The 20873-nt window shown below is 40.9% G+C and overlaps 1 protein-coding gene and 2 long non-coding RNA genes across 4 annotated transcripts in view; 1 reads left to right on the forward strand and 2 right to left on the reverse strand.

Annotated features, from left to right (window-relative positions):
- Positions 1–20873, forward strand: part of LOC112846386 (NLR family CARD domain-containing protein 3-like) — a gene marked incomplete at its 3' end in the record, with an annotated part of 86019 nt that overhangs the window by 14752 nt on the left and 50394 nt on the right. The window contains exon 5 of the mRNA XM_025905855.1: positions 1004–1177. Within this exon, the coding sequence (XP_025761640.1) occupies positions 1004–1177 (174 nt within the window). The remainder of the gene's footprint in view (positions 1–1003; positions 1178–20873) is intronic.
- LOC112846424 (uncharacterized) lies at positions 3668–4447 on the reverse strand. The gene is made up of 2 exons (XR_003219361.1): positions 3961–4447; positions 3668–3846 (listed from the first exon to the last, which is right to left on the reverse strand). It is a non-coding gene; the product is annotated as an uncharacterized LOC112846424 (long non-coding RNA).
- LOC106097267 (uncharacterized) lies at positions 16914–18804 on the reverse strand. Of its 2 annotated transcripts, XR_002060255.2 has the most exons (3): positions 18723–18804; positions 18472–18566; positions 16914–17545 (listed from the first exon to the last, which is right to left on the reverse strand). It is a non-coding gene; the product is annotated as an uncharacterized LOC106097267 (long non-coding RNA). The 2 variants fall into 2 exon arrangements; XR_003219345.1 differs by lacking the exon at positions 18723–18804 and having other exon boundaries at positions 18472–18711.

Genomic DNA, 20873 nt, shown 5'->3' on the forward strand with positions numbered 1-20873 from the left:
GTTGCTAAAGAAAGACTAGATTTGACATTAATAAATGCCAGAGATGCCACCACAAAGAATTAACAACAATTTTTTCATAGTCTCTTGTCCTACTGTGCACCCTTCCCCTCTGTTTTACTTTCTCCCTTTCTTTCTCTCTCTTCCTCCCTTTCTGTTAGGATGCCTGGGTCGTTGACCCAGGGTTTTGAGTTTATTATTTTATTTATTATTTCTAGTCTTTGGTTTCTTTGTTAGAGTTCTGTCTTATGGTTTATGTCTCTGTGTTCTCAAGTTGTTCTGTCTCCCCTGTCAGCTGGATCCCCTTGTCAAGTTCGCGTCTCTGTGTTATGTTTCCTGTTTTACTTTGAAAGTCCGTGTCTCATGTAAATGTGTCTGGTTTTGCTTCCTTTGTCTCGTTAGGCCTGATTTACCCCAGCTCTGTTTCCCTCCTGTTACCCATTCCCTGATTGCTCCCTCTGTGTATTTAAACCCTGTCTTTCTCTGTGTCCGTGTTGTGATCTACCCTTATCTTGCTGTGTGGTCTGTGTGTGTAAGTTTACCTTGGAGTCTCAGTTTTGTTACTTTTTTGGAGTTCAGCATTAAAGCTGTATTTAAGTTCACCTTTTGTCTCCGAGTGTCTGCACTTTGGGTCCTTTTCCTGCCTGCACACAGCTGTTTCATAACACTTTCTGTCTAATTGATTGTCCAAATTTTAATAACTTAAAAAAAATAAAATAAACAAACAGTAATAATTTAGATCAGTCAAGTGGACCAAAAGGAGTTCTTCCTTCCCACCATCACCAAGTGCTGCTCACAGTGGATTGTCTGATGATTGGGGCTTTCTCTCTAATATTGTAGGCTGTTACCCTACACTGTTAAACAGCTTGAGATGACTGCTGTTGTCTGTTGGGATTTGAACCTTATAAATTAAGTTAAATTGAATGGATGTAAATGGATAGGTGTTATTGTATGACAAACAGAAAATGATTATTGACAGATGGATTGTTGTTCTGTGTGTCTGCAGTCTGTCAGGCTGTCTGATCACAGAGGAAGGCTGTACATCTCTGGCCTCAGCTCTGAGCTCCAACCCCTCCCATCTGAGAGAGCTGGACCTGAGCTACAATCATCCAGGACACTCAGGAATGAAGCTGCTGTCGGATGGACTGAAGGATCCAGGCTGGAGACTGGACACTCTCAGGTATGAAGAGAATGTCTGATAGATGATGAAGAGCAGGAAACATTTCCTGTGTCCTTCACTCACTTCCTGTTTGTTTCCTACAGATGACACATGAGCAATCACACATGCAGGAATATTTTCAGGGACAGACACACTAGTCTAGCTGGATAGTACATGAGTCTGTTTGCAGGAACATTAATGATAACTGATAAGTTATGTTGAGAGTTTCATTCAAAGTAGACCTACAGTTAGGTCCATAAATATTTGGACAGAGACAACATTTTTAATTTTGGTTACCATGGTGAATTTTGAATGAAAAAAATCAGATGCAGTTTAAGTTCAGACTTTCAGCTTTAATTCAGTGGGTTGAACAAAAAGATTGTATAAAAATGTGAGGAACTAAAGCATTTTAGGGGCTCTAAAATAATTGGATGAAAAGATATAAGAGAAAATAAAATGTTCATTTCTAATACTTGGTTGAAAACCCTTTGTTGGCCAATGAGAGCCTGACGTCTTGAACTCATGGACATCACCAGATGCTGGTTTCCTCCTTTTTAATGCGCTGCCAGGCCTTTACTGCAGCATTAAGTTGCTGTGTGTTTGTGGGTCTTCCTGTCCAAAGTTTAGTCTTCAACAAGTGAATTGCTCAGTTGGGTTAAGATTGCATAGATTTTGTCATTCCTAATAGTGCAGCAGTTTCTCAGAGGTTTTTTTTTTCTTGTCAAAGCTTAAGGATGGCTTGTTTCACCTACATGGAGAGCTACTTTGGCTGCATGTTATCTGTTTACAGCAAAATGTTCCAAAAGCAAGCACCATACCTCAAATCCACCCCCTGACTTTTGTCTGCTTAATAGATGATGACATAACCAAGGAATTGTTCTCTCCTGCCCATGAAATGGATGATGAATCAGTTGTCCAATTATTTTTGATCTCTTTAAAAAGAGCAACCTTTTGGGTTTCAGTAAACAGGTAAAAAAAAAACTTGTGTCAGTGTCCAAATATGTATTGACCTGAGTGTAAATAAAAAAGCACTATTGCATCTGAGATGATCAAAATCCAGCTGTAGTTGAGCTGCAAGAAAACGTTTCATGTTCTGTGCCACATTTCATATTCATTTAAAATTAGGCTTCAAAGTGAGGATGACTGATTTTGTTAGACACCTGTTTCCATGAGTCCTCTCTCCTTGTGTCCCTTCCTTGGCTCCTCTGCTCACAGCTCTGGTGGGAGGGGCTAAGATGTGCGGAGAGCAGTGCAGGATGAACAAAGTGAGGAATGAGAAAGGGGCACAGACTGAAAAGCTTGATGACCTTAGGCAGGTCTATGGGACAGACAGTAAATTTATCATATTTGAATCAGTGAGTGAGATGAAGAGTGATGGTGGAGATGGACTACATACACAGGAGGCTGGCACTGAAATAATCTGTATAAAAGGTGAATTAATACTGAGGACAGGTGAAAGATGCAGAGGAAGGTGAGGAAGTGACAAAAGGAGCCTTTATTGACCAAAAGATAAAAGTCCAACATCAGGAAACACAAAGTCCATTGAACAGAAAACAGTCCAAAGGAAGAGGGTCCTAATGCGATTGGTAACTGCGATAGACTGTTCAGGTTACTGTGTTGAAGTAACTTCATCCTGGCAGCGTGTGCTATTTTGAACTGTATTTGTTTACAATTTGGAAAGTCAAGTTTGCTGAATGAACTATGAGCAGTTTGAATCAGTTATATTTCATTCAATACAGTGGTGTATTGACAGACCCAGGATCAGTCCAAATCAGCAGTTTGATCCACGTATGGATTGAAGTGTATTTGTGAAAATGTTAGACTGTTTCTTTATCAGTGTCTAACAGTATGTGTATGAGAGCCATGTAATGTCCATGTGTGCATGCTGACTGCTCTGACCCCTCCTCCTTTCAGGGTGGAGCCTGCTGGAGTCCGATGGTTGAGACCAGGTCTGAGGAAGTGTAAGTGTGTTTTTAATGGGATTCATGAAAACAAAGCAGCGCACATTCAACCATCTTCATCATGTCAGGAGTCATCATCAAAGTGTCAATCAATGAACAGATGATGGATCAATAACTGCAGCTGGATTGTGTTTGTTCTCTCCATCAGATTCCTGTCAACTCACAATCGACACAAACACAGTGAACACAAACCTCCAACTGTCTGACAACAACAGGAAGGTGACACAAGTGAAGGAGGTTCAGTCATATCCTGATCATCCAGACAGATTTGAACTTCCTCAGCTGCTGTGTAGAAATGGTCTGACTGGTCGCTGTTACTGGGAGGTCGAGTGGAGAGGAAACGTTTTCATATCAGTGAGTTACAGAAGAATCAGAAGGAAAGGAGGCAGTGAAGACTGTAGGTTTGGTAAAAATGATCAGTCCTGGAGTCTGAGTTGCTCTGATTTTTGTCCTCGTTCTGTCTGGCACAATAACAGACAAACATCCATCTCCTCCTCCTCCTTCTCCTCCTCCTCCTCCTCCTCTGTCTCTAACAGAGCAGCAGTGTATGTGGACTGTCCTGCTGGCACTCTGTCCTTCTACAGAGTCTCCTCTGACACTCTGATCCACCTCCACACCTTCAACACCACATTCACTCAAACTCTTTATCCTGGGTTTAGGTTCTGGTCTCCTGGTGCCTCAGTGTGTCTGTGATAAGTTGAGTGTAAAGTGATGAGGCAACACATTCTCCTGCATTGTAAACAAATACAGTTACACAATTCCATCTCCTCAATAGGTACACACTTTGACCAAAAGAAATCGGTCAGATCTGCAGGTGGGGAGAGTCAACAGAGATTTACTCACCATGTGGATTTCGTTCTTCCTTGTGCTGTTAGTGGTGTGCGCCCATGAGACTTTATATTTGTGTTGTTTGCCCTGTTTATTCTTTGCTGTGGACATTGTCCTCCGGGATTTAAACTTCCCTTTTAACAGGAAGAAACCTCCGGCAGAACCAGGCTCAGGGAGGGGCGGGGCCATCTGCTGCGACCGGTTGGACTGAGAGAAGGAAAACAGGATAAAGACATGCTGTGGAAGAGAGACAGAGATTAATAACAGATATGATTCAATGCAGAGAGGTCTATTAACACATAGTGAGTGAGAAAGGTGACTAGAAATGAAAAACTCAAACGCATCATGGGAATCCCCTCACAGCGTATGTCTATTGAGGCATAACTAAGGGAGGATTCAGGGTCACCTGGTCCAGCCCTAACTATATGCTTTAGCAAAAAGGAAAGTTTTAAGCCTAATCTTGAAAGTAGAGATAGTGTCTGTCTCCTGAATACAAACTGGAAGCTGGTTCCACAGAAGAGGGGCCTGAAAACTGAAGGCTCTGCCTCCCATTCTACTTTTAAATACTCTAGGAACAACAAGTAAGCCTGCAGAGCGAGAGCGAAGTGCTCTAATAGGGTGATATGGTACTACAAGGTCATTAAGATAAGATGGGACCTGATTATTTAAGACCTTGTATGTGAGGAGCAGGATTTTTAATTGAATTCTGGATTTAACAGGAAGCCAATGAAGGGAAGCCAATACAGGAGAAATCTGCTCTCTCTTTCTAGTCCCTGTTAGTACTCTTGCTGCAGCATTTTGGATTAACTGAAGGCTTTTCAGCGAGTTTTTAGGACTTCCTAATAATAATAAATTACAGTAGTCCAGCCTGGAAGTAATAAATGCATGAACTAGTTTTTCAGCGTCACTCTGAGACAGGATGTTTCTAATTTTAGAGATGTTGCGCAAATGGAAGAAAGCAGTCTTACATATTTGTTTAATATGTGCATTGAAGGACATGTCCTGGTCAAAAATGACTCCAAGGTTCCTCACAGCATCACTGGAGGCCAAGGTAATGCCATCCAGAGTAAGAATCTGGTTAGATACCATATTTCTAAGATTTTCAGGGCCGAGTACAATAACCTCAGTTTTATCTGAATTCAGAAATAGAAAGTTAGCGGCCATCCAGGTCTTTATGTCTTTAAGACATTCCTGCAGTTTAACTAATTGATGTGTGTTATCTGGCTTCATGGATAGATAGAGGTGGGTGTCATCTGCATAGCAGTAAAAAAATGTATAGTCTTCTACTGTATAGAAGCATGTATAATGTAAATAGAATTGGTCCTAGCACTGAACCCGGTGGAACTCCATAATTGACCTCAGTGTGTGAAGAGGACTCTCCATTTACATGCACAAATTGGAGTCTATTCGATAGATATGATGCAAACCACTGCAGCACAGTACCTATCATACCTTCAGCATGCTCTAATCGCTCTAATAGGATATTATGGTCAACAGTATCGAACGCTGCACTAAGGTCTAGCAGGACAAGCACACAGATGAGTCCACTGTCAGAGGCCATAAGAAGATCATTTGTAACCTTCACTAAAGCTGTTTCTGTGCTGTGATGAGCTCTGAAACCTGACTGAAACTCTTCAAATAAGCTATTCCTCTGCAGATGATCTGTTAGCTGTTTGACAGCTACTCTATTATTATTAGATTAGCGTTTTTTTTAAAAAGCATGCTGATCAAGTATCTTTCCATCAAAGACAGCTGCAAGCCTCGCTGTCTACAGTTTTTTTTTTTTTTTTTAGCCCAGAGAAAGCATGGAAAGACTTATGAAAGAGGCACTGGGTCTAAACAAAAGAAAAATGATGCCATGGTCCCGTGTTTTGTAAAACGATTTATTAGATGTGTATTAAGATGTAAAGCCAGCAATTTTAACCAAACTTCATGGTCTCTGAAAGCTTTTAATGATTGTCACTCATGTTAAAAATTATTTTTTAATAAACATTGAAACGTTTTTGGAAAAACATTGTGTAATGTGCTTAATGTGTAATGTGGATTACATGGATTACATCAGAAATTTAACCAAGTGGGTGATAAGGCAATTGTCTTGCTTTTTTTTCTCTTTTTTCTTCTCAATAATGTCTTCCTCTGATGATGTCTGGTATTCTCGGGTTTTTCCTGCATGTTTAAGCTCTGCTATTTCCCTTCGAGCTGATGTGCTACCGATTGTGGCAAGGTCCTTGCAAGCAAAGTCCAGCCTGTTGGTTTAACAGTTGTTTTGCTCGTCCGAGAGCTTGCTAAAAACTTCATAAAGTCGAGCATATGACTTCCTGGTATAGGCTTCTCTCTATGCATCAAGTCACTGCCCTTAGTCCATCCGCTGTGACCTTTTGATGCTAATATTCTGCGCATTACATATTCAGTGTTTTTCTTTGAGCGAGGGTTTATGTTGGTTAAAACTATATGCAAAACTTTATTGACCCTCTCGTCCTGCTCACCCTCCTCACTCTCTTCCTCGTCGTACTGGCGCCTACCATGTGACCTGTCACTCAATCTCCCCTCACGCTCAGCTACGTATTTAGAATACAAAATATGAGTAACTGTATTCCGTTACAGATACCGTTTAAAAAGGTGGTATTCAGAATACAGTTACTTTGTTGAAATAAATGGATTACACGGCGGTACTTCCCTGTTTCATATTTTCGCGGGTCAGGATTGTTTGGGTTTGTTTGACAGCTATGTTCTGTTGTTCCAGGCGGCAGCATTACGGTTGCCATGGTTACAGGGTGATGCTCTCTCTCTGCGTGTTTCCTGGGTGAGAGAGCGCCTTTTTGTTGTTGTTGTTGTGTTAAGCTAATAGACAGAATGCTACAGGCATAGCACTAAAGAATGTAGCCTGATGGGCAGTGTAGTCCGTGCTGCAGCGAGAATGGACTGCCATACCCGTTATGTGTCTGTGAGCGAGGGAGGGAGAGAAAGGAAAAGTCCGAGCTGTCACGGAGCAAAAACGGGAGCTGGAAGCATGTAAATATACAGGGAGTGCAGAATTATTAGGCAAATGAGTATTTTGTCCACATCATCCTCTTCATGCATGTTGTCTTACTCCAAGCTGTATAGGCTCGAAAGCCTACTACCAATTAAGCATATTAGGTGATGTGCATCTCTGTAATGAGAAGGGGTGTGGTCTAATTACATCAACACCCTATATCAGGTGTGCATACTTATTAGGCAACTTCCTTTCCTTTGGCAAAATGGGTCAAAAGAAGGACTTGACAGGCTCAGAAAAGTCAAAAATAGTGAGATATCTTGCAGAGGGATGCAGCAGTCTTAAAATTGCAAAGCTTCTGAAGCGTGATCATCGAACAATCAAGCATTTCATTCAAAATAGTCAACAGGGTCGCAAGAAGCGTGTGGAAAAACCAAGATGCCACTTGCCACCAGTTTGGCCATATTTCAGAGCTGCAACATCACTGGAGTGCCAAAAGCACAAGGTGTGCAATACTCAGAGACATGGCCAAGGTAAGAAAGGCTGAAAGACGACCACCACTGAACAAGACACACAAGCTGAAACGTCAAGACTGGGCCAAGAAATATCTCAAGACTGATTTTTCTAAGGTTTTATGGACTGATGAAATGAGAGTGAGTCTTGATGGGCCAGATGGATGGGCCCGTGGCTGGATTGGTAAAGGGCAGAGAGCTCCAGTCCCACTCAGACGCCAGCAAGGTGGAGGTGGAGTACTGGTTTGGGCTGGTATCATCAAAGATGAGCTTGTGGGGCCTTTTCAGGTTGAGGATGGAGTCAAGCTCAACTCCCAGTCCTACTGCCAGTTTCTGGAAGACACCTTCTTCAAGCAGTGGTACAGGAAGAAGTCTGCATCCTTCAAGAAAAACATGATTTTCATGCAGGACAATGCTCCATCACACGCGTCCAAGTACTCCACAGCGTGGCTGGCAAGAAAGGGTATAAAAGAAGAAAAACTAATGACATGGCCTCCTTGTTCACCTGATCTGAACCCCATTGAGAACCTGTGGTCCATCATCAAATGTGAGATTTACAATGAGGGAAAACAGTACACCTCTCTGAACAGTGTCTGGGAGGCTGTGGTTGCTGCTGCACGCAATGTTGATGGTGAACAGATCAAAACACTGACAGAATCCATGGATGGCAGGCTTTTGAGTGTCCTTGCAAAGAAAGGTGGCTATATTGGTCGCTGATTTGTTTTGGTTTTGTTTTTGAATGTCAGAAATGTATATTTGTGAATGTGGAGATGTTATATTGGTTTCACTGGTAAAAATAAATAATTGAAATGGGTATATATTTGTTTTTTGTTAAGTTGCCTAATAATTATGCACAGTAACAGTCACCTGCACACACACATATCCCCCTAAAATAGCTAAAACTAAAAACAAACTAAAAACTACTTCCAAAAACATTCAGCTTTGATATTAATGAGTTTTTTGGGTTCATTGAGAACATGGTTGTTGTTCAATAATAAAATTATTCCTCAAAAATACAACTTGCCTAATAATTCTGCACTCCCTGTATTATGGCTGATACAGGGCAACATAAAGCAGAAAGGGCAGTGACGAAACTAAACTAGAACCTTGTGCACAGTGCAATACATGAATAACTTAAACATGAACTGCACAACAATCCTGAAAACACTTAACCTGACATGACACGAGGGATGTCACACAGACTACGAGACATGCCAGACGGTGGCCCGTTTCCATCCAACAGGAAAACAGATGTGAGCGCAGCATCAGTGAGAGTCACAGGGCGTCACACACTGATCCATCCTCCTCCTCTTCCACCTTCTGCTGGGCCCTGAGGCTGCTTTTGTTGTGATTTGGCGCTATATAAATAAAATTGAATTGAATTGAATTAAAGCAGCTGGACTGATGCTCGTGGACATCCATGGAGGAAGAAGCTGCTCTGACACAGATCCACATCTATTCTTTCATTTGAGACACCAAGCTAACAGATGTGATACTGGAAAGTCCACTGGTCCTTAAACATGTGGTTGTGTGGCTGTGGAGAAGGATGAAGGAGTCTGACCTGAGCCAGTGTTTGACATGAACACATCAGCACTGCTGTCAGTGAGCCTAACGACAGCCGGCAGCATCATTTCAGTGTTTCAGTCATAAAAACACTTCCTGTCACTGTGGTGGTTACAGTGACATCATGCAGTTTGTGCTTTGACCTCCAGAGGGCGACAAATCAGCACAGACAGAGAGCTCCATTCAAACTTTGCTGCCATCAGTAATAATTCTTCAAATATAATCATCAGTGTTTGAGCAGTTATGATATCAGGGTCAATCTAGACATGTGTGACAATACTGAACATGTCACATGACTCACCTTAAACATCATGTGATCCACTCTCAGTCTGCACTTTCATTCATGACTTCAACAGGTTGAAATGAGCTTTGAAGAAACATTCAGTGAAATAAATCTTTCATGGATTCATGTGAGCAGCAGATGAACTTTGTACCAACAACATCTTCAATAACAGAGTCTGAATGAAGCTCAGGTGTTGATGCTGCTCTCTGATTGGATGGTTTCAGCTCTGCTCTCAGTCTTTACTGCACAGGTGAAGGTAGAAAGTGTGACTGGATCTATAGACTGGAAACAGAGAAACATGCTGAACATTTGAAGCTTTGCAGCAGAAATGTTCATGTTTCAAATACAGCAGAGCTGATCTGGGATCAGTGTGTTCACACCTGCAGCTACAACAAGGTTTCATGTCTCCACACGTCAGCATGTGAACTTTACTCTGACTCAGTCTGAGCAGTCAGACGGCAGATTTTTAAAGTTAACACATCAACACACACAGATCTCTTATCTTTAATCTGTCACCAGTTAAGCACACAGACGGTAATGTGTTGGTTCATCCTCAGCTCTCAATGAAACTGGGACAGTTTTATAGCTAATAAAATCATACTAAACTTAAAACTATGAGCAGAAAGTGATCAGTCATCAGTGATGGGACTCTGTTCTCCCCTTTAACTGCAAACAGCCAGCATGAGCAGATAAAACCTGTTTGTTCCAGTGAAGTCAACATTCAGATTTTACTGAAGTGGAAAAAACAATTATGTTTATGTTTAAATAATGTTTAAATGTTTGATTTTTTTGACATTAAGTGACATTACAGCGTTTAACTTAACATTAATTTAAAATACTTCAACCAAACAGAACGTAACACTTTAGCTATTTAATTAATTTTGGTATAAATTCATCTATATGTGCAATCAAAAACATGAAGAGATTATCTAAATGCATTTTAAGATTAATTTGTATTAGTCAGCAGAGCCAAATTCAGAACAACAGACTCAAATAACAAGAAGCAAACCTTCATTCAGGCTAAAACAGTCTTTTTTTTGCCATCAGAATTATTGTCTAAAGAAAGAAGCACTCAGAGCAACTCTCTGCCGAGGCAGCTAATTCTCTTTACTTTCACCAGAATACTCTTATATTTCTGATGTATTCTTTGGCTTTACAATACTTTCTTTGAAGAAATAACACATTTTGTGGCCAATGTCATATTTAGAATCTGTATTATTATTTCCTAATGAAAATGCAAACAAAGGCAGTAGAATTTTAAGCATAGTTTAAATATGAAAAAGCATTTTATGAAAGTTTGCCCTTATTTGACCTTAAGGAAGAGGTCAAAGGTCCACAGTAATGTGACTGTCTTAATAACCTGTGTGTGGCCGTCAGAGTGAAGACCAAAAGTGCAGGACTCGGACACAAAGCTGGAATTACTAACACAATGGTTTAAACAAGACAGGAACTACAGACTTACTAACTAGTAAGTTAGAAAAGCTACTGTGAAAGCTCGTGTCAGCTCAGCTTTCACAGTAGTTTGCTGCTACCTTTCAGGCTGCGTTCACACTGCAGGCATCAAATCCAATTTTTTTGACCATATGTGACCCATCTATCTGATCTTGGTATGACAGTGTGAACGGCACAAATCCAATATTTTCAAATCTGATCTGGGACACTTTCTCTTTTGAAGCAGCGCTCCTCTAAAACAGCAATAAGGATGATTATTAGGTTATTTACATTATTATGTAAATAACAAATTAACTTAAAGCAAAAATTGGGAAACATAAAGTCCGAAGTCTTTATTTTAAGGCCATCAGTCAAACAATATTGTTGCTCTGGGTCTAAACAGAGCGCGTTGTCTGTGCTTTAGCTGAAATTAGGCTGCGTTCACACTGCAGGTCTTGATGCTCAATTCCGATTTTTTGATCAAATCCGATTTTTTTGTCTGCTTGTTCACACTACAAATAAAATGTGACAGCAAACGCGCTCTAGTGTGAACGCTCAAAGCGGCCCGCATGCGCAAAAGAAGACGTCCTTCAGTCAAAGCTGACACTATCAATAACAGTGTAAAAAACTAGCAGACCTTCCACTCCACAATTAAAAACAGTAAGACTCCATAGTGTCAGGATAAAGCAACATTAAATATTGGATCAGCTGTTTGAAATAATTTCATTTTGTATAAATACACACCTGATATAACAGATAAAACATTAAACCTGCTTAAAACGCACACACAGAGGAGACGTGCAAAACCACCATATATAATTTTCTCTTGACTCATTTTAAAGATTAAAGAGTGCACAGGGCGAACTACTATGTACAGCTTCTTATTAATGGCAATGATCTGAAAATTATCCTTTCAAGTGAATCTATTCATTTGCTCATTATTCCATTAATCATTCCTACATTCTTCCTACATCCATTCTCATTCCATACAGAGTATTTTACCTGACAGTTCAAGCTGCACCTTTTTAGTCTCATGCTGAGTCTAATCTCTGAGTCTAGTCTCATGCTGGTTTTGATACCAAACCAGGTATTGCACTCAGCTTCAGCTCCTCTCTTTATGGCTGCTCTCTGTTTATACCAACTTTATTGTCTGGTTGGCTTTCTGACTCTGGTTTTGACTGCACAGCATGCAGCCAATCACATGCAAAGACAGGGACCATATCATGCAGGCCAGGCACGCAGAGAGACGGGGGTTTAAAAGCTGGTGTGTTGGGAAAAAGTGACGAAGCAAAAATGTCAAATGAGCAGCATTTCAATGATGGACTGCAAAGCTGAGTGCAGAACTGATCAAAGGGATAAACCTGATTTCATTTTCCTTTGTTCCAAACTTGTCCAGCCTTAGACCTCATGTGTTCTCCCTGGTAGTAGTTAACGCATAAAAATAATGGTTTTATGAAAACAGTGAATAAAATGTTGCTTTCTTGAAAAAGATGATGTACATTTGAAAATGGCACAAAGTTATACAAAGTGTCTTTGAGTGGCAGAGATGTGTGCACGTACCACAGAGCCATGGCTCACTGAGTGTCTAAATGAGTCTCAGCGGCCTGAACGCTTGAAGTCGTTAATAATTCTTAACTTGTTGGATCTGCTGCTCACCACAAACCAGCACAAGCATGAATTTGGTCTTTTAACTGTGTTTTTATAAGTGTTACAGCTTCTCCTAGTAATAAAAACCTCCTTTATTTCCATTCATGCTACGCAAAGTTGTCAAGCAAATAACAGTTAAATAACAGAAAAGTTTGTTTTTCACTTTTTGCTACAGAAATTTCTGGATTTTTCACGACTACAGTTTAAAAATCAGAAGGAAAAAACTGCAGTCTGGGCAATGAGCTGTCAGGGCTTTTTTCTATATTTGTACACCTTTATTTCTTACGATTTAAGTTGGCCGTGCCAACAGATTTCTGTCACAGCAGCTTTTTCATTATCATGTAGAAAAACAGTTAAATATGTCACACTGACAGAAAGCAGCCCTGGCATTTTTGGTCTAGGTGGCCGATCATGATCGCTCCAAAAATATATCAAAAATAAAATACCATAGTGTGAAAAAGTGTCACACTTAAATGTTTCAGACCATCACATCTACATATTACACAACAACACAAGTAAACACAGAATGCACTTTGTAAATGAAAATGTTTATTATTAAGATAAATGAACTGTTTGTGTGTCACAGACCAGAAGCTCCTCCAAAGCCAGACTTCATGCCAGCATCCTAAGAAATTCAGCAACAAATGAATTGAGATCAGTGTGGACAGGGTTATAAAGCTACGGGACTCCACCAAACCACAGTGAGAGCCATTATCCACAGATGGAAACGTTCCTCGGAGCGGCCGGGCATCCAGCCACGACGCATCCAAAAGGTCCAAAACAGAACAAGAAAGAGCTGCACGACCCACTCGCCTCAGTTAAGGTTCATCACAAGGGATAAGTAACAAAGTACAAATACTTTGTACTCTACTGAACTAAAGTAGAATTTTCAGGTATCTGTGCTTTACTGGAGTACTTTTTACTGTTCCTCATTACATTCTGAAACAAATAACTGTACTTTGGACTCCTGACATTTTGTTGTTACTTTTGGTTTAACACATTTGCAGGGGGTCATTGTTTTTGTCACTCTGAGCGTACTGTCCTCTTTGAAATAATCACCAGGGGATGTCACAGAACTTTACTATGGCACACATAGATGACGTGTGCCACAGTAAAGGGTCCAAGTGGGCCGCTGTGTGGTTTTGGTTTTTTGGCACAGCTCTGCAACGACTGCAGGTGCCCATAAGCTGTGGCTGCAGTACTTCAGCATCTAACGAGCCCTACAGAAGACGATCCGGTATAAAGGGAGTAACATGTTGTGGCAGGTCATTTCAAATGCAACGTTTCTATCAGCTCAACAAACATCAGCAAACACACAAACTGTTTTTGTGCAGTTTGTCTCACAGTGTGTTGCAGCTAAAGGTCCAGTTGCTGTATTTCACAGGGACACACAGGGAAAAGAGTCTGAGATAACTTCACGCAGAGATGGAGAAAGAATACAGGACAGGAAGAGGAGAGCTTATATTTAAAGGTAAGGACTGCTCAGTGGCATTTGATATAAACTGAAAGCTTACATGGAAGTCTTCACGTTCTCATACTGTAAAACACGCTGCAAAGCAAACTAACTGTGTTATTTAAAGAGCACATGAAAGTCCTCTGCAGGTTAGTGCAGGATAATCAGGTTAGTTTACAGTAAAGAACTGTGTGACAATGGCTGTGGTGCTCGTGGTCTGTTACATCAAGTGTAACAGAGATGAATACGAATTTCAGCTGGTGATGCTTACATGTAGAAAAAAGACGGTGTAAACAGTGAACTGTCAGTGTAGAGGGTGGAAATCAGCCAGCTCATGAAACACCTGCTTACATCTTGTTGATTTCAGTTTCTACAAAGAGCCACTGCAGCTGATTTTAGGGTTTCCCCACCTGCTAAATCACACTGTAAGATGGAAACCCTGCTGAGCAAGAGGAACAAAGGCTGGTCTCTGTTTTGCCAGAAAACATCTCGATGATCCCCGAGACTTCTGGGAAAATACTCTGTGGCCTGTTGAACTGTCTCTGCTGCTCGTCTGCAGAGTGACGAGTGTCTCAGCCTTCCACACAGTTAGCCTTTTCTCTTCATTTTGATTGTATCATGGACTTAAAATCTGTTGTTTGATCTTTTCCTTCCATCTCTCCTGGTTTATTTCTCACAGATCTCACTCGCTACAGTGACTATAATAAAAACATCCCGTTTGTGGAACAGCACATCTGATCACTCTGCACTGCACGCTCAACACAAATCTCACCGCCAGTAAGGACCTCAGTCACAAAGAGAAAACCTCAACACATAATATACACAACACATAAATCCCAGCTGTCATAATGTGCACCAAATTAACACTGTTTTTTCTCAGTCCTTGCAGCACTTTCTGTCACCTAGAGCCAGTTAATGTCTCCAGACCAGCCCTAAAGCTCCCTGATCTTTGAAAATGAATCCACTGTGAGTGTGTGAACAAATGTCATTGTCTCTAAGCCCCACAGATACAATCATAGTCTAACTGTACAATGCAATGTAGTCCAAATAGTCCAGCACATATACAGCAGTTAAGAGACAGAGGGGTCAGTGAGCAGGGACCTTTAACAATGAGAAATTTTATCTTTTGCCAGAATGACACTCTTACTTTTCTGTGTTCATGTATCTTAAGTGAAATTGAAGCTAATTAGAGCTTAATGGCATGAAAGTGGAAAGTGCTAAAAATAGAGAATTATCCTTTTAAGTGAATCTAAATATTTTCCTTCCTCTGTCTAAAAGAAGCTTCATCTCCTCTCTCTGTTTATACCAACTCTACTGTCTGACTGGCTTTTGGAGACTCAGATTTGAAGCCAAACAGAAAAATCGATATTGTTTTCACTGAATGTTTTCTAACAGTAAATATTTTTCTAACATTTGTTTCCAGTTTCCGTCCTTCCATGTGTTGTCCCGTAATCTGAACTGGAACCAAATGAAGCAGAGTGTAATCACCTCCTACGAGCCATCCTGTCTCAGTGCGTGGAAGCTGCAGTATCATATACTGGCTCTTTGTGATTTACAATGTGAGCTCTTCATGGTGGCCTAAAGCAAACTGTGTGCACGCTCTTGTTGTTAAAGGGAATCCTCCTGCAAAGCCACAAGTCAGCTGTTTCCTGCTTGTCCAAAGTGAACAGTCATGAAAAGATCAATTCATAAAGAAGTGAAGCAGCAGGATCAGTCATGGACGCACAGGTGTTTTTGCAGTCTGTTTTGTGGCACCACCAGCCTGGAGTGACTGGAGCTCCACTGGATCATCACCAGTAGGAAGAAAATAAAAACAACCACGTGGAACATTTTTGTAGAATCGCTGCAAATTTTCCAGCACACACTGGATGTGTTCTGGGAATGCAGTTTCTTGCAACGTGTACTCAGATATTTATGCAATACTTATGTAAGAATGCTGTTTGTTGACTTCAGATCAGCATAGGTAAAGTTCTTCCCTCCAAGCTGGTCACCAAACTTGTGGATCTTAGACTCAACAACTCCATCTGTACCTGGATCGTGGACTTTCTGACTAACAGACCTCAGCATGTTAGGTCAGGCCATAACTGCTCTACCACCATCACACTCAACACTGGCACTCCACAGGGCTGTGTGCTGAGCCCGTTCCTCTATGACTGCAGACCTGGGTACGGATCCAACTCCATCATCCAGTCTGCAGATGACACCGCGCTGACTGTCTCATCAGTGACAACGATGAGTCTGCTACAGGGAAGAGGTAAAGCACCTAGCTGTGTGGTGCTCACAATAACCTGCTCCTGAATACCAGCAAAACCAAAGAGCTCACTGTGGACTTCAGGAGAGAGGAGACAGACACCCATGTCCCCATCTGCATAAATGGCACAGCTGTTGAACGGGTCTCCAGCTTCAAGTTCTTGGGGACCCACATCTCTGAGAATATGTCCTGGTCAACTGACACCTCCAGCCTGGTCAAGAAGGCCCATCAGTGCCTCTCTTTCTTGAGGACACTGAAGAAGAACCACCTGTCTGCTGACATACTGGGTAACTTCCACCACTGTACGATAGAGAGCATCCTGAACAACTGTGTCACAGTCTGGTGTGGGAACTGCTCTGTTGCTGACCGCAAGGCACTGCAGCGGGTGGTGAAAACTGCCCAACGCATCACAGGGACTCCACTTCCTGCCATTGAGGATGTCCACAAGAAGAGATGTCTATGCCAAGCACGCATCATTCTCAGGGACTCCTCTCATCCTGCCAAGAAACTCTTCCAGCTCCTCCCCTCCAGGAGGCGCTACAGGAGCCTTCAGACTAAAACCAGCAGGTTTAGGAGCAGCTTCTTCCTCACAGCTGTTACCCTACTGAACTCAGTCCCCCGCTGAACCTTTCCATCCACACTCACTGAACCCTTCTACACTCCTCCTCCCAGTGACCATGATCATTCTCAACATTCACCACATGCTCACATTGGTTACTGCTATAGTTTTAGGACACTGACATAGTATAGTCTCTGTTATAGTGCCTACACTGTTCACTATTACAGTCTGTTCAGACAGCTACGCTTCCACTGCTGTAGATATATTCATAGCACTCTGTAGATCTGTTTAACTCACACTGATACATCTGTATATATGTAGCACATCTGTATATTTGTTCATAGTACACCTGTAAATCTGCCTGTCTGTACAGCAATATAAAACATCTGTATGCTATACATTTGTCTGTAGTTCAGCTGTATGTTTGGTCTCTCTGTTCATGACTATTTCACCACTTATACTACCCTTATCTGTATGGACCAGTACATCTTAGTTGCTCTCTACTCAACTTACTGTATATAATCTGCTCTTATTGCACTTACTGATTAGATGCAAACTGTATTTTGTAACCCTGTATTTAGACATGTATGACAGTAAAGTTGAATTCTAAATCCTAAACATTTAAACAAAAATCACAGCTACAGCAGATGTTTTTAGAAGTGATTTTAGAAGGCCAGTAAAGAGAGCATGGAGACAGATGGAGGATGCCACGTCCACTGAATCTACACACTTCCTGTTTCCACCTCATCCTTCCAGTGCTCTACTATACTCCCTGCTCTCTCTACCACAGCTGCCTTTGAACTTGGCTGGGACAGGTCTGAGTCCAGCTTTGCCAGGTCACATGACACAGGGGTGTGCTCTGATGTCAGCAGGCAGGTCAGTGGAGCCCTCTGGTGATGGATATATGCCAGTGAAACAGGAGGAGGCCTGAGAACAGACAGCAGACTTAATCAGCAGGACAAACTAGCATGTAGTACTTGAAGGAGTCATCACAGCCAATCAGCTCTCAGGAAAATGGAACATCACATAAATATTTCTCTTCTTTGATTTTCATCAATGTATTTCCTTTGATATGTTTTCTGTCAATACTTCTGCCTGATTAGAAGCTCATAGAAGCTTCCTGTCACTCTACAATAAAATACTGTAAAGGCTGCCCTCTCTGCCCTCCCACTAGCTGACCTAACTGACACAAGTAAACCATGCTAAGATACCCTACATGGACTAAGGTTCTTGGCCACATACATATAGATTTGCTTGGCTGTAGAAATCCATGCCATGAAGCTCCCAGCGCACATTTTTGATGCTTCTGTCTGTGACAGAGGAGGTTTGGAGCTCGGCAGAGTCTTGGTGACTTTTACTGACTATGCAGCCCTACCCACATGTGTGATTTAGATTTATACTTATGTGGCAGCCACTCACTGACAAAGTTATTTTAAATGATATCATGTCATGAATAACACAAGTTATTTTCCATGAAAAGTAAAAGTGGTGAAATTCTCAAAAAACAAATGAGACGTGCATGTAATTTGACATATTTTGTTGTTTTGTGTGTGTGTTTGTCTGTGTGAAGTTTCAATGTGTATTGTTACGAAATAAATATATATTCTTAATGCTTATTTTCTGTTTATTTTGTTTTATAGAGGCCAGACTGGGAGAACGCCAGTTTGAGCACAATGTCACAGAGTACTGACAGGAAACTGCATGCTGCTGCAGAGAACAGCAAGTTTTAGTGCAGAGCTGCACAGGCGTATTAATAAAATACAGGAAACCAGACAAAAAGCTAAGTAAACTGTGTGTCGGTGTGACGCAGTGCAGAAATATATATACGGATTTAGCTGGCAAAGAATTCAGACCTGAGCTTGTGTGTTCGTGTGGCGGGTCTCCATTTCCACAAATGTAAAAATAAAGATCATTTTTTGAGCTTGACCACTCTGAGTCCAGTCTTTCTCTGTCGCCAAAGAAATTCAAAAGAGCGGAATTTAATAGTATCTGAAAAGCACAAAACACTGCAAAGACCTCAAGACATTTTTTCTTTTGCTTTCTATGTAAACAAAAATTCCCACCAAGGCTTTTCAGTGTGAAATTTAGTGTGTAGAGAAAATACCTGTGCCAGGTTGTCTCCATCTAGTGGTGAATAACGCCTTACCACTACATCAGGTGAGTTTTTCTCTGTGCACAGTGACACAACAACAACACAAACTATTTAAAACAAACTCCCCCCAAATCGATCCTGTTTGATATGATGATGAGGTTTTTAACATCTTATTTATGCACTTATTTAATGCACTGTATCAATCAATTAGTAAACAAATATCAGACTGTAGAAAAGCCAATAATAATGCACTGAGCAAGTTCATGCCATAAGAGCTAAATGTTCATCAAAGAAAATCCTGAATGCCTGATACAGGACAGGCCAACATTTAATGCAGCCACAGATGGACATCAGTCAGCTTTCTGCACTTTCCACCTGATCACATCTGTCTTCAAAGTCATGTCACTTCCTCTGTGGTTCATTTATGTTTACTTTTACATTTGCAGTGACAATAACTTTAGTGACATAGTGCAAATTATTTCCTGTGGACTGCTGGCTTATCTTGGTTTATTTCAGTTTAAAGGTGCAGTCAGTCATTTTTAGGTTACTTGATAGAAAAAAGGATCTTGTACTCATAGACAAAAATAGAATAGCAGATAACAATGACACATTGTTAAACGTGTCACTGGTCACTGCTTAATTCTTCATTCTTTAAGCATTACTCATCCTTAGGATGTCATTTATAAATACAGATATACATTCTTGGAAAGAACCACTTCTGAACCTGATCTCCTTACTCCAAGGAGCTTTTCTGAGTTATCATTGTGCCAGAGGAGGAGGGCATCCACTGCTTCTTTCATTTCAGCCAAATGAACCAGAGAAATTGTAAACTCTTAAACATCCCAGGGATATCTGAATTTGTGTCTGCACCTTCAGACTCCAGATATGAAGGATCATACCTGCTTCACCTCCAGTGTTGTGCCGAAAAGTCATCGTCTGACAAAAACTGATTTCCAATGTCTTTACTTATATTGGTAAACAGACTTTAGTGAGCATGATTTACAAAAGGGTATATAACACATTTAATAATTACCTATTTCTTCAAGTATATTTATAACTCTCTGTTATTGTAACTACATTAAAACCAACCCAGTCCTTTTGGGACACTTAAAATATGTTTAGAGAACTATTATTATATTAGTTGCAATTTCTGCTGTCCTCTTGGCCAGATTAAAATGACTTTTTTTAAATAGTAATGTCAAATGAATGAATAAGAAGTAAAAATCACTGCCAAAACATGGTTGCAGCTTCTACCCTGTGACAGGAATGTTGTTTGTGGCACAAGATGACTCAATATCACTCATGAGGGATACATTTGACATGTTTCACATATTATAGACCAAAAAGTTGTCTACAGCAGTTTAAATATGATCAACTGGTGTTTGACAAATACCGCGAATTAGTTTATGGCAGACATGACTTTTTGACACAACACTGGCTAACTGACAAGACCTAGTTATAAGCTAATAATACGGTTGAATATTATTGCACCTAACCTTGGACTCTAGTATTCTAAAACTGGCACTTCCCCTCTGATAAACCATATGATTATGTAACAAATATGTCGCTTACCAAAGAACAGAGCACAGTTTATTCAGGGTGTGACAGCACTTTACCACCTGTGTCCAACATATACATATTCTGGACTGGAGCACGTCCATCCTTAAAAACTCCAGGACTTCATCACAGCCTCTCTCACATCCGCTTTACATGTGTAGTGTTACGGGTTCGAAATTGAGGATGAGAGTAAAACAATGATGGTCCAGAAGAGGTCAATCAAACAATTGATTTTTAATGAATGCACGCAGCGTGGAGAGGTGCAAACTGCAGAACAGTTGTACATCTCTGCCCAAAATACACTCTAGATTGCTTTTATAACATCAGGGTATTGTAACGCCCCTTCTTGCGTTTACAAGCACATAATTTGCATGTACAGAACATTCATGTATTTTAAGAATTAAATGCAACATAGAGGTTCCTCCTTGTGGCATACTCTTCCGAATATGGTGATGACCTAAGGCCTTTGAGGTCACCATGGACTGGACATCCTTCCGTCACCTGTAACTAAGCAAACTCAAATACCACAAGAAGCTGAATACATTCAGGCCTTTGCTCAGCTACTATTTTACTGTAACCATATACTCAGCATATGAGTTATGATAC

The sequence above is a fragment of the Oreochromis niloticus genome, linkage group LG3, assembly GCF_001858045.2.
Source record: "Oreochromis niloticus isolate F11D_XX linkage group LG3, O_niloticus_UMD_NMBU, whole genome shotgun sequence".
Lineage (NCBI taxonomy): Eukaryota > Metazoa > Chordata > Actinopteri > Cichliformes > Cichlidae > Oreochromis > Oreochromis niloticus.